The 13,325-nt window shown below is 43.6% G+C and overlaps 1 protein-coding gene across 1 annotated transcript; it reads right to left on the reverse strand.

Annotated features, from left to right (window-relative positions):
- Window positions 1-530: 530 nt before the first annotated feature.
- abcg5 (ATP-binding cassette, sub-family G (WHITE), member 5) lies at window positions 531-13,319 on the reverse strand. Its single transcript, XM_038975276.1, has 13 exons — window positions 12,987-13,319; window positions 12,093-12,214; window positions 9,028-9,164; window positions 7,352-7,450; window positions 7,075-7,207; window positions 6,158-6,297; window positions 5,896-6,025; window positions 5,585-5,798; window positions 5,128-5,333; window positions 2,823-2,961; window positions 2,024-2,209; window positions 1,686-1,798; window positions 531-1,471 (listed from the first exon to the last, which is right to left on the reverse strand). The coding sequence occupies exons 1-13, from the start codon at window positions 13,280-13,282 to the stop codon at window positions 1,284-1,286; spliced, it is 2,103 nt and encodes a 700-aa protein (XP_038831204.1). The 5' UTR covers window positions 13,283-13,319; the 3' UTR covers window positions 531-1,283.
- Window positions 13,320-13,325: the final 6 nt, after the last annotated feature.

The following is a 13,325-nucleotide window of genomic DNA, read 5'->3' on the forward strand; positions in this document are numbered from 1 at the left end:
TCAGCACCAGGTAACATCTTTGAAAGTCATCATAAGTAACCATTTCACGGTAAGGTCTACCTGTTGTATTCAGCACATGTGACAAATAGTTTGATTTGATTTGAATTAGTACATTTCAAGCTAGAGTCTAACAGTATCCTTACATGGTTTTAACACTATACGATCTATACGATTGTGTGAAAACCATTTAGGATGAACCCAAAACAATGATAACATTGTCGCCTCTTTCTTGTCTAAAGAAACTGGACCAGTACAAGAGGAATGTGTCCAAGTCTTAGAACTGGAGACCTAACTTAATAGACTCATCACCTCTCAGCCAATGAGAACATCACAACAGAATGTTCTGGAGCTTAGACAGACTTTACCCTCTACTTCAGACTTGGCAGACACCTGTACGGTCATTTAATATACCCAGAGAAATGCTCTGATTACGATATCCTGTAGAACTTACTATATAATACATGTTTCATATCAATTGTATTGGATTCATACATTGATTTTCCTATTCACATACACAGCATAACAGTTTGTATTGTAAGTATGTTCATTAGAAACATTTATTTAGAAAAATACATTTACTTGGCATTTTTACAACAATATGGAGATCCAACACATCCCATCATACTGGCATGTCACTTTCTGCAAGCGTAGAAAACACAGATATCCAACAATATACCTTATTTCTAAAGAAAAAAAACAGTATTACAGTAGTATTACTTCTTTACAGTGTGTCAGAGAATCATTCACTAGATTTGTTGCCATACCGACATCACACCAATCACGTTCTTTGCTCATGACACTCCTAGTAAATGTGATAGTCCAACTCAAGAACCACGTCCATGGCTGTCTTTACAGGACAGACTTTACCACAGAAGTCCAGTATTCAATAACAGCAGAAATGCCCCCCCCCCCCCTTCCCTCCCCAAATGGGCAGGGAATATAACTCCATTTCTTATTTGTGTTTCTTACTTTCAATTAGACATTTCGAAGACAGATTGAAGGGGATGAACTGCATAGAAAGTGGTGGATCAAGGGTTCGAACCCCTGCTATTGTGGAATATACACTCATTGGCCTGTCTGCCTGCTTTATATAGCAAGCTACGTGACTCACTTTCTGTAAGAGCGAACCATTTTCGTGAACGGGGTGGTGTACCTAATAAACTGGCCACTGAGTGTATGTGGTATATTGTGCAGGTTGTGCAGGTTGTGCTTACAGTACCACAAGACCAAACTACAGCACTCCCACACCCCTTTCTGTCTCCATGTTGGTGTCAGTGTCTGTTTCAGTGTTGGACGAGGCAGTCTCTGATCTTGTAGCTGATGACTCCCAGCAGCACCAGGGCAGGCAGGAAGGAGTAGAGCAGGAGGAAGTCCAGGGTGTAGCGGTCCAGGGCTCCTGGGTAACCCTGGTCTATGATGTCATCTCCATCTGTCATCAGACAGGCGCCTGGCAGAGGTATACTGCTTGTACCTGCATAGAACATAGACAGAAGTAATCAACCCCAGACTCATTGTAAAGATCAGCCGATATACAGTATGCATGAGTCTTGACATTGGCTTTTTAGAGCAACCTGATAGGGATGTTCCATACTGTTACAGTGCACTGATCACAGAATCTCCTGATTCATTTGGACACTGGTATCACTAGCTTTGTTAACTGGAGAAAGATTTGGTATGAGTCTTACTGCATGTGAAGTTGAGGCCATGGAACTCTGTGACGATGAGCAGCTCACATCCATACTTCTGAAAGGTTAGGTAGCTGAGCCACTGGAACACCACAGGCATCTGCTGGTAACTCCTATGGAGGGAGAAAAACAGAACAGGACCATTAGTTAAATTATGGTCCATAGTTTACAACTTTGAGAGTGGTTATGGGAGCCAATGCACAAACACATAAAACTTCACCAGTACCAATAATTTACTCAATGAATTGTTAAAGGGAATTGTTAAAGGATATGTAAAACAATAGCATGACAATTAGACACTGAAAACACAAGTCCATATTTCCTCGTAGTGCTCTGACCTGAGGAATCCGGAGCCCACCATGATTCCAGCTACGTTGAGCAGCGCCACTCCTGTGTTAACCATGTTGGGGTCCTGCACCACTCCCATCAGCACCAGGGTCAGCAGCTCACCCACCAGATGGGGCACCAGGATCACCGCCGAGAAACACAGGAACCTCCACATCTCTGGGTTCATCCCCACCGTCCTGAGAGAGAGTGAGACACCCATGCATGGACACACAGTCACGTGTGAGAGACTATGAATGCAAATCTACATGGTAAACACACACACATACATACACACGTTATGTTCTTCTATCCTCGTTGGGACCTAAAATACATTTACATTCAAAATACTATTTTCCATAACCCCTGAACCGAATTTGACTTGTTTTACTTTAGGTCCTCACAAGGATAGAAGAATCTCTCTCTCTCTCTCACTGTCACTCTCACTCTCACTCTCACTCTCTCTCTCTCTCTCACTCTCACTCTCACTCTCTCTCTCTCACTGTCACTGTCACTCTCTCTCTCACTGTCACTCTCACTGTCACTCTCACTCTCTCTCTCACTGTCTCTCTCACTCTCACTCTCACTCTCACTCTCACTCTCACTCTCACTGTCACACTCACTGTCACACTCACTGTCACACTCACTGTCACACTCACTCTCACTCTCACTCTCACTGTCACTCACACTCACTCAGTCACTCAGTCACTCAGTCACTCAGTCACTCAGTCACTCAGTCACTCAGTCACTCAGTCACTCAGTCACTCAGTCACTCAGTCACTCAGTCACTCACTCACTCTCTCTCTCACACACCAGTACAGGAAGGAGGAAAAGATGAACACGCTGATGATGCTGAAGGGGAGGATGTGGAAGATGTAGGCCAAGAACATCTGCCACTTTTGGTACAGGCCATCCTTACTCTCCTGGTCAGCCATGGCCCTCAGAGCAGGAACTAGAGATGACAGCATCATTAGGGCAGTGGTGATTATGATATGAACACAACCCCTGCTATTGCATCCAGGTAAATATTCCAAGGATACCTTGAATTGTTTTACCATTAAACTCTTACACTGATTGTATTAGTTTCTCTTGTATAATGTCATTTCAGCACAGAGATGTGTGTACTAAAAGTAGCTTTGCCTATGGGCTACTAAATATCCCAAAGTTCAAGACAGATAAACATTATAAACCCACTGCCGCTATCTACAGCTGTTTGGGTGCTTATTGACTCGTGGTTGCCCTTAGGTCGCTTGGCCTAGTCCCTTATCTCCTTCTATATCCCTTATCCCTACTCCGTGAGATAGGGGATGGACGAAGATGGGGTAAAATAGGAGGGTTCATTGAACTTTCTATTGAGATCTGGAGAAAAGTTCCTAGTCAGGGTCCTCTCACCAAATAAGGTCCACGTGACCAGAACATAGGCAGTTCATGTTACGCAGGCATGGTTTGACAACATTGGACCATTTTGATGTTATTGTAACTCAATATGTTTCTCCGCAGGTGTACAATAGTAGCCTGTAAATCAGCCTGATCTGATTTTTAAAATGAGAGACTTACTGAGTGATTATCTACTACTCTAGAGCCAGCAAACATAGTGCACTATTACAGGAAATAGGGTGCCATTTCAGACATAGACCATGCAGAAACAGCAAGCTAACTCACACAGAGCTACAGCGTTCAGCATGTCAGTGTAAGAAACAGCAAGCTAACTCACACAGAGCTACAGCGTTCAGCATGTCAGTGTAAGATACAGCAAGCTAACTCACACAGAGCTACAGCGTTCAGCATGTCAGTGTAAGAAACAGCAAGCTAACTCACACAGAGCTACAGCGTTCAGCATGTCAGTATAAGAAACAGCAAGCTAACTCACAAAGAGCTACAGCGTTCAGCATGTCAGTGTAAGAAACAGCAAGCTAACTCACACAGAGCTACAGCGTTCAGCATGTCAGTGTAAGAAACAGCAAGCTAACTCACACAGAGCTACAGCGTTCAGCATGTCAGTATAAGAAACAGCAAGCTAACTCACACAGAGCTACAGCGTTCAGCATGTCAGTGTAAGAAACAGCAAGCTAACTCACACAGAGCTACAGCGTTCAGCATGTCAGTGTAAGAAACAGCAAGCTAACTCACACAGAGCTACAGCGTTCAGCATGTCAGTGTAAGAAACAGCAAGCTAACTCACACAGAGCTACAGCGTTCAGCATGTCAGTGTAAGAAACAACAAGCTAACTCACACAGAGCTACAGCGTTCAGCATGTCAGTGTAAGAAACAACAAGCTAACTCACACAGAGCTACAGCGTTCAGCATGTCAGTGTAAGAAACAGCAAGCTAACTCACAAAGAGCTACAGCGTTCAGCATGTCAGTGTAAGAAACAGCAAGCTAACTCACAAAGAGCTACAGCGTTCAGCATGTCAGTATAAGAAACAGCAAGCTAACTCACACAGAGCTACAGCGTTCAGCATGTCAGTGTAAGAAACAGCAAGCTAACTCACATAGAGCTACAGCGTTCAGCATGTCAGTGTAAGAAACAACAAGCTAACTCACACAGAGCTACAGCGTTCCACATGTCAGTGTAAGAAACAGCAAGCTAACTCACACAGAGCTACAGCGTTCAGCATGTCAGTGTAAGAAACAGCAAGCTAACTCACACAGAGCTACAGCGTTCAGCATGTCAGTGTAAGAAACAGCAAGCTAACTCACACAGAGCTACAGCATTCAGCATGTCAGTGTAAGATACAGCAAGCTAACTCACACAGAGCTACAGCGTTCAGCATGTCAGTGTAAGAAACAACAAGCTAACTCACACAGAGCTACAGCGTTCAGCATGTCAGTGTAAGAAACAGCAAGCTAACTCACACAGAGCTACAGCGTTCAGCATGTCAGTGTAAGAAACAGCAAGCTAACTCACACAGAGCTACAGCGTTCAGCATGTCAGTGTAAGAAACAACAAGCTAACTCACACAGAGCTACAGCGTTCAGCATGTCAGTGTAAGAAACAGCAAGCTAACTCACACAGAGCTACAGCGTTCAGCATGTCAGTGTAAGAAACAACAAGCTAACTCACACAGAGCTACAGCGTTCAGCATGTCAGTGTAAGATACAGCAAGCTAACTCACAAAGAGCTACAGCGTTCAGCATGCCAGTGTAAGGCGACGCCCCCATAGCTTGGTAGATGATGCCAATCCGGTTCTGTACCGCTCCCTTGGTGATGTCATCGTCCAGCCTCATGACAAAGAAGGCCACAAACAGGCCATAGATGAGGTTCTGGGACAGACGCATCAGGACACCCATCCTGTCTCGAGACAGGTTCCTCACAGTCCTCCTACAGAAAGAGAGAAAGGTTAGACCATTGTCTTCCGTCAGGTGGCGTCATTCTAACACGACACGCGTTGCCAGAAGCCAGATCAGTGCAGACAGCACTGGAGACAATGGAGGTTAGACAGGACTGAGTCAGACAGTAAATCAGAGGTAGTGGCATCATACTAGCACATCATAGGCTACTATACCCTTAGGAAAAAAACAGACTTATTTTACCTTCATAATCAAACACAGCACGGTAGTTTGACCTCTGACCTGAGAAGCACAGCCAGTTTGGCCAGGCCGCTGGGTGACTCTTTGCTCTTGAAGGGGATGCTGGGTTTGTCTGTTCGCTGGCAACTCTGCTCAATCTGTCTCAGCATGCTCTGATTGATCTCTGAGTCCTGATAGGACGAGGTGATCTCGTGCATGCGGCTGTAGGTGGTGGCCTCTCTCTCACTGCAGCGCGTGTCCACTGACGTCAGATCCACTGTTGGTCAATCCATAGGGCAGACCAGGAGGGAGGGTCAATAGAGAGATAGGGGTGGTACATGAATACATTGTGTGAAGTTAATATATTACTGTACCATAGATATCAAAGGGGTTGCAGTAGTCTGGACAGTTGTAGCCACATGCGCTGAAAAAGTCCACCATCTCTCCAGGCTGGCCACAGAACACCAGCTCACCTTTACTCATTATGGCTATTCTACTGAAGACCTAGGGAACACACATAACAGAGAGTATAATGCATCAACAGACAAATATCAGGGATGAAAATAATCAGGAAAGTTGACATAATCACTGAACGTAAGGGAATAACACAAAGCAGCTTTGTTCTCTTTCCCTCACCCTGAAGAGTTCAGAGCGTGGCTGGTGGATGGTTACTATGACAATGCGGTCCCTTCTGGCCAGCTCAGCCAGTAAAACAACAATCTGATTGGCCGTCATGCTGTCAAGGCCCGTGGTTGGCTCGTCCAGAAGGATGACCTCTGAAACGACATCACATGTCCCAAAGTAACACATCGGAATATTTAACATTGAAAAAACTTCCACATCAATTTTATTCTAACTTTTAAAAACAGAGTTGAACTTTTTTAAATGGCACAGGGGCCACTCTTTGAGATAAGTGTGTTCTTTTCTGTTAATTTATCCAATTAGCACAATTAAAAGATTGCCTTTTTAAAAAGGATGAGTGGAATTAACAGATGCATTAATTGTGTGATGATTAATTCATTTCCTGGTTGATTGGCGAGGCAGCGGATGGGAACCCTTCATTAATGTGGCCTAGTGTTTGGGTGGAGAGTGCTCCGTCTAATCCGAATGAGGACTGAGACCCCCTCACCCCCTGTGGGTCCTCAGGCCCTGATAAACTCCACCTGGGACCCCCCACATGATTCACTCAGCTTAATACTGAGTGTGTAATAACCCTGTCTTTCATTACCCCCCCATCTCTCCCTCTCTTATCACCCCTCTGTCCATCCCACTCTGTTTCTAGTCTATTATTAGACTCAGGTCTCATTGTTAGCCGCTCAGAAGTGGTTGAACTTTGTGATGATCAACTTTTTCCTTCGCTCAAGGTGACATACTCTTATTCTAATCCATGATATTGAAAATGTGTTTTCTTGGTTTTGTAGAATAGCCTGTATTTTTCTACATATATTTTAGTCATGTATGGTATAGTTATGTGTTTGTTTAAGGGGTATTTACATGCTTGTCTCCTGAAATTCTGCACAGGCAATGACCAAAGACAGCTTCTTTGTACTCACTAGGGTCCTGAAGCAACTGCATGGCAATGGACACCCTCCTCCTCTCTCCCCCAGAGATCCCTGGGAAGATGCGTCCTCCGATCACACTGTGGGCCACGTGACCTAGACTCAGCTCCGCCATCACCGCCAACACCTGCAGGCCAGGCCAAGTGGTCAGGGGTCAACAACTTATCACAGTTGATACCAGAATCGCTTGAGAAATCAAAGATATCTTAATGTGTATCTGTTGTAGGCCAGCCCTGGTCTGGAGGTTATCTATAGTCTGTACGATTCACACCTTCTTGTGGATGACGTCTGCTGAGTGTCGTCTCAGGGCCAACTGGGCTGTGTATGTCAGAGTCTCCTCCACTGTCAGGTAACTCAGCAGGTTGTCACTCTACAGAGGGAAGAAAGAAAGCCAGGGATAAAGACAGATCGAAGGCATAAGATCAAAATATTAGTAGTCCATGTATTGTGTATGCACTGTATAGTGAACTCTATGTTTTCTACTCAGAGCACCATGTATCCTTTGTAAAATGGTCAACTGATGTCAAGTAGTTGTAGCTGTTACCTACCTCTGCACAGACGTCGGGGACTGTCTGTTACCTACCTCTTCACAGACGTAGGGGACTGTCTGTTACCTAACTCTGCACAGACGTAGGGGACTGTCTGTTACCTAACTCTGCACAGACATAGGGGACTGTCTGTTACCTACCTCTGCACAGACGTAGGGGACTGTCTGTTACCTACCTCTGCACAGACGTAGGGGACTGTCTGTTACCAACTCTGCACAGACATAGGGGACTGTCTGTTACCTACCTCTTCACAGACGTAGAGGACTGTCTGTTACCTACCTCTGCACAGACGTAGAGGACTGTTTGTTACCTACCTCTGCACAGACGTAGGGGACTGTCTGTTACCAACTCTGCACAGACGTAGGGGACTGTCTGCACATACGTCGGGGACTGTCTGTTACCTACCTCTGCACAGACGTGGGGGACTGTCTGTTACCTACCTCTGCACAGATGTAGGGGACTGTCTGTTACCTACCTCTGCACAGACGTAGGGGACTGTCTGTTACCTACCTCTGCACAGATGTAGGGGACTGTCTGTTACCTACCTCTGCACAGACGTGGGGGACTGTCTGTTACCTACCTCTGCACAGACGTAGGGGTCTGTCTGTTACCTACCTCTGCACAGACGTGGGGGACTGTCTGTTACCTAAGTGATCCGTGTTAAAGGTGAGGTGAACTGTGAGAGTTTTGTGTGTATGTATGGCAGCTGTATAATGTTGTCTTTCTCTTTCTGTTTACTGTGTGCCCCTAACATAGATTGAATGGGCTGAGCTTTAATGATTGACTGACAGCAGAGCCCTACTGGATTATGGAACTTTGATGTGCTCACGCACCATGGGTATGAGCGTGGAAGCATGGGTGAGTGCGTGCGTGAATGAACTCTCCTGCTCTTCTTCTTAATTACTGTGCGATTTAATATCACCATCTCATCCAAGGCTTAGGAGGGAAATTTAATGACTGGATTAGTTTATGGCTCCGGTGAGCAGGGAGGATTTTATCTGCAGTAAAAGGAGAGATTATTTCAAAGGACTGGGTTCTAAACTCAGTGATTTAATTTAGCTGTGGATACACATGAACATCCCAGAGAAAGATTACTGTATGTAGAAGCTATCTGTAACTCCAGTTAATTCCACCCTGGCTGGCCACCCATCCCCTACTTGAAGTGAGTAGAGTTGATGGAGAGAGTGTATTTGTGGACTCTTATTTACCCCATGCCATGTATTTCACCCACCCTCTCTCACTTTCTCATGCAGCAGTTTACGGACAAAGCTCAACGTAATGTCAGCCAGCTTGAACTTTATACTGCTAGCAAATATGATAAGCTAAGAACAATATTTATGGCGGTCTGTGAATAGTGAGTGAGAGGTGAGACTGTATTACTTTGTTTGTGTGTGTTTACCTGTAGCACATAGGAGAAACAATCCTGGTACTGCTCTCTTTTCAGCTTCCTCCCGTTGACAGACACATCTCCCAGTAGAGTCCCTGAGTTCCCAATCCTCCCAGAGATGGCATCCAGGAGAGTGGTCTTCCCTGAGCCTGGCACACACAGAAAGCCAAGGGCAGCACAGGATGAGACAAATATGATTGTGCGGTAGTAGAATTACAGTATTTTACATAGATTGCATGGTAAGTGGAGGCATTGTACTATAAAATGTACTGTAGGTCTATGTTAGGTATGATTTGTGCATTTATGTTCCACTGTGGTAAGTATTTAATGTTACTGATTATGTTAGTAGTTTCGGCACCCAGAAACAAATTACTCTGACAGTCTGGTCTCAGAGCAAAACATATTATATGTTACTAAAATCTATGCCACTCCATTTAGTATAATATATGTTGCGTTATGTTACATTATTTGACACGTTTATTATGATTTACTGAACAAAAATATAAACGCAACATGTAAAGTGTTGGTCCCATGTTTCATGAGCTGAAATAAAATATCCCCAAAATTGTCCATACGCACAAAAAGCTTGTTTCTCTCAAATGTTAGTGAGCATTTCTCCTTTGCCAAGATAATCCATTCACCTGACAGGTGTGACATATCAAGAAGCTGATTAAACAGCATGATCATTAAACACAGCATGATCATTACATAGGTGTACCTTGTGCTGGGGGAAAATAAAAGGCCACTCTTAAATGTGCAGTATTGTCACACAACACAATGCCACAGATGTCTACATTTTGAGGGAGCGTGCTGACATGTTGACTGCAGGAATGTCCACCAGAGCTGTTGCCAGATAATTCAATGTTAATTTCTCTACCATAAGCCACCTCCAAAGTGGTTTTAGAGAATTTGACAGCACATCCAACCAGCCTCACAACCACTTCGCCCCTGCCCAGTAATGTGAAATCCATAGATTAGAGCCTAATGAATGTATTTCAATTCACTGATTTCCTTATATGAACTGTACCTCAATTAAATCATTGACATTTTTCCATGTTATGTGTATATTTTTATTCAGTATATATTATGGTCGATAAGACAAAAATTAGATTAGGGTGGATGGGTAGGTGTATAACGCAAACGTCTAGCAACCCAAATGTTGTGAGTCAAATCTTATCACGGGCAACTTTAGCATTTTAGCACGAATTGCAATTTGTAACATATCATATGAATTGTAATTCGCAACATACGATATGTCTTACAATTCATATTATATTGTACGACTGCTATTACATTGGTAGGCCAATATAACGTAACCTAACATGCATTGGCTTGAGAAAGTATTCACCCCCTTTGGCATTTTTCCTATTTTGTTGCCTTACAACCTGGAATTAAAATAGATTTTTTGGGGGGTTGTATCATTTAATTTACACAACATGCCTACCACTTTGAAGATGCAAAATATTTTTTCTTGTGAAACAAACAAGAAATAAGACAGAAAAACTAAAAACTTGAGCATGCATAACTATTCACCAACCCAAAGTCAATACATTGTAGAACCACCTTTTGCAGCAAATACAGCTGCAAGTCTCTTGGGGTATGTCTATAATCTTGGCACATCTAGCCACTGGGATTTTTAGCCATTCTTCAAGGCAAAACTGCTCCAGCTCCTTCAAGTTGGATGGGTTCCACATGTGTACAGGTGTACAGCAATCTTTAAGTCATACCACAGATTCTCAATTGGATTGATGTCTGGGCTTTGACTAGGCCATTCCAAGAGATTTAAATGTTTCCCCTTAAACCCCTCAAGTGTTGTTTTAGCAGTATGCTTAGGGTCATTGTCCTGCTGGAAGGTGAACCTCCGTCCCAGTCTCATATCTCAGGTTTCCCTCAAGAATTTCCCTGTATTTAGCGCAATCTATCATTCCTTCAATTCTGACCAGTTTCCCAGTCCCTGCCGATGAATTTTTTTCTCCAAAAAACATCCCCCATGATGCTGCCACCACCATGCTTCACTGTGGGGATGATGTCCTCGGGGTGATGAGAGGTGTTGGGTTTGTACCAGACATAGCATTTTCTTTGATGGCCAAAAAGCTCGATTTTAGTCTGATCTGACCAGAGCACCTTCTTGCATATGTTTGAGGAGTCTCCCACATGTCTTTTGGTGAACACCAAACGTGTTTGCTTATTTTTTTCTTTAAGCAATGGCTTTTTTCTGGCCACTCTTCTGTAAAGCCCAGCTCTGTGGACCGTACGGCTTAAAGTGGTCCCATGGACAGGACTCCAATCTCCGCCTTGGAGCTTTGCAGCTCCTTCAGGGTTATCTTTGGTCTCTTTGTTGCCTCTCTGATTAATGCCCTCCTTGCCTGGTCCCTAAGTTTTGGTGGGCGGCCCTCTCTTGGCAGGTTTGTTGTGGGGCCATATTCTTTCCATTTTTAATAATGGATTTAATGGTGCTCCGTGGGGTGTTCAAAGTTTCTGATATTTTTTGTATTACCCAACCCTGATCTGTACTTCTCCACAACTTTGTCCCTGACCTGTTTGGAGAACTCCTTGGTCTTCGTGGTGCCGCTTTCTTGGTGGTGGCCCTTGCTTAGTGGTGTTGCAGACTCTGGGGCCTTTCAAAACAGGTGTATATATACTGAGATCATGTGACAGATCATGTGACACTTAGATTGTACACAGGTGGACTTTATTTAACTATTTATGTGACTTCTGAAGGTAATTGGTTGCACCAGATCTTATTGAGGGGCTTCATAGCAAAGGGGTGAATACATAGGCACGCATCACTTTTCCGTCTTCCGTTATTTTTTTCATTTCACTTCACCAATTTGGACGATTTTGTGTATGTCCATTACCTGAAATCCAAATAAAAATCAATTTAAATTACAGGTTGTAATGCAAAAAAATAGGAAAAACACCAATGGGGATGAATACTTTTGCAAGGCACTGTATCATACTAAACGGAGTGGCACGGATGTAAGTAGCATATAATACATTTTGCTCTGAGACCAGATTGACTGAGTATTTTGTTCTTCATTGCCTGTCAGCTGTACTGGTGTGTTTGTGTTGCCCACCTGAGTTCCCCAGTATTCCCATGATCTGCCCACTGTTCACATGGAAGGAGATGCCATTGAGAATCTGTCTGGTCCATTTCTTTTTGAAGGTGGCGAGGTCCCACCAATGCCCCACGCGCTCACTGACAAGGGCGCACGCACGCACATACACAAAGTTTACTGAATCTGTGTTATGAGTATAATTGGCTCGTTCCATGAAATGTGTCCCTTTTGGACCCATTTAATATCATAAGTACAAATTGTGCACCAATATTGAATTTTAAAATATAATTGTTTTATTAAATTAAGTACCTTTTAATATAGACCACATGGAACATTTAAGAAATAAGATTTTGAAATGAATAAAGGTGAATTATGGTTGATTTAAGATGAAATCGTCAACCCTGATAGGGTCAACCCTGTTACTTTATTTGGCACTTAATAAGCACTTACTATAGTAATTTGAAATGGGAAAACATGTTTTTTATTAGGTTGAACATGTGCTCTTTATTACAGAATGTAAAAATGAGGTGAAATCGACCCCAAAAAATCTAGTTACACCACCCATTTCGTGGAACGACCCAATTCATGTAATGATCTGCACAGTAGATACAGAGATGCAGCTAGACACTGCTGCTCTGCTTTAGATGAGCAGATACAATGTTTCCATTTTTACCTCCCTGTTACTGTACCAGAATAGTATGTTCAAGTACAAAATCTTGCCGCTTGATGCGACTGTTTACTGGTGTAACAAGCCCTATCTTATTAAGTAGAGTATGACCTAAATGTAATATTTAAAGGCACAATCCGTAAGATTGTTTTAACAGTTCATTCACAGTTCCAAACCAAGGGACAGTGATATCACGCATCACATTCGTAACACATCTTTCCATCTTGTCAATAGCATTAGCTTACCTGACGCTGTAGGAGACGTGGCTAACGCTCAGGCAGCAGGAGGGTTGCGGTTGGTCAGAGGGTCCTGGTCCAGACCTCTTCAGCACGCTCTTCTCCGAAAAAAAATTAAAAGATTCCTTAGACCTGCTCTCTGTCCCCTCTGGTGTTACGTCCATAGAGTAGGACCCATTCATCATGGTTTCACAGCTCTGCTCATCCAAGCCACAAATATATGTTGTCTCTATGTGCGTCTTCTTTCTGTAGTCAGCTGTTTGTGGCCATTCAGCATTACGTTGTGACAGTGGCGCCGGCACCATTAACACAGGGCTCTTATCAGTGGAACTTTGCTCTTGGGCTGTA

This window comes from Salvelinus namaycush, chromosome 35 (assembly GCF_016432855.1).
Source record: "Salvelinus namaycush isolate Seneca chromosome 35, SaNama_1.0, whole genome shotgun sequence".
NCBI classification, from domain to species: Eukaryota; Metazoa; Chordata; class Actinopteri; order Salmoniformes; family Salmonidae; genus Salvelinus; species Salvelinus namaycush.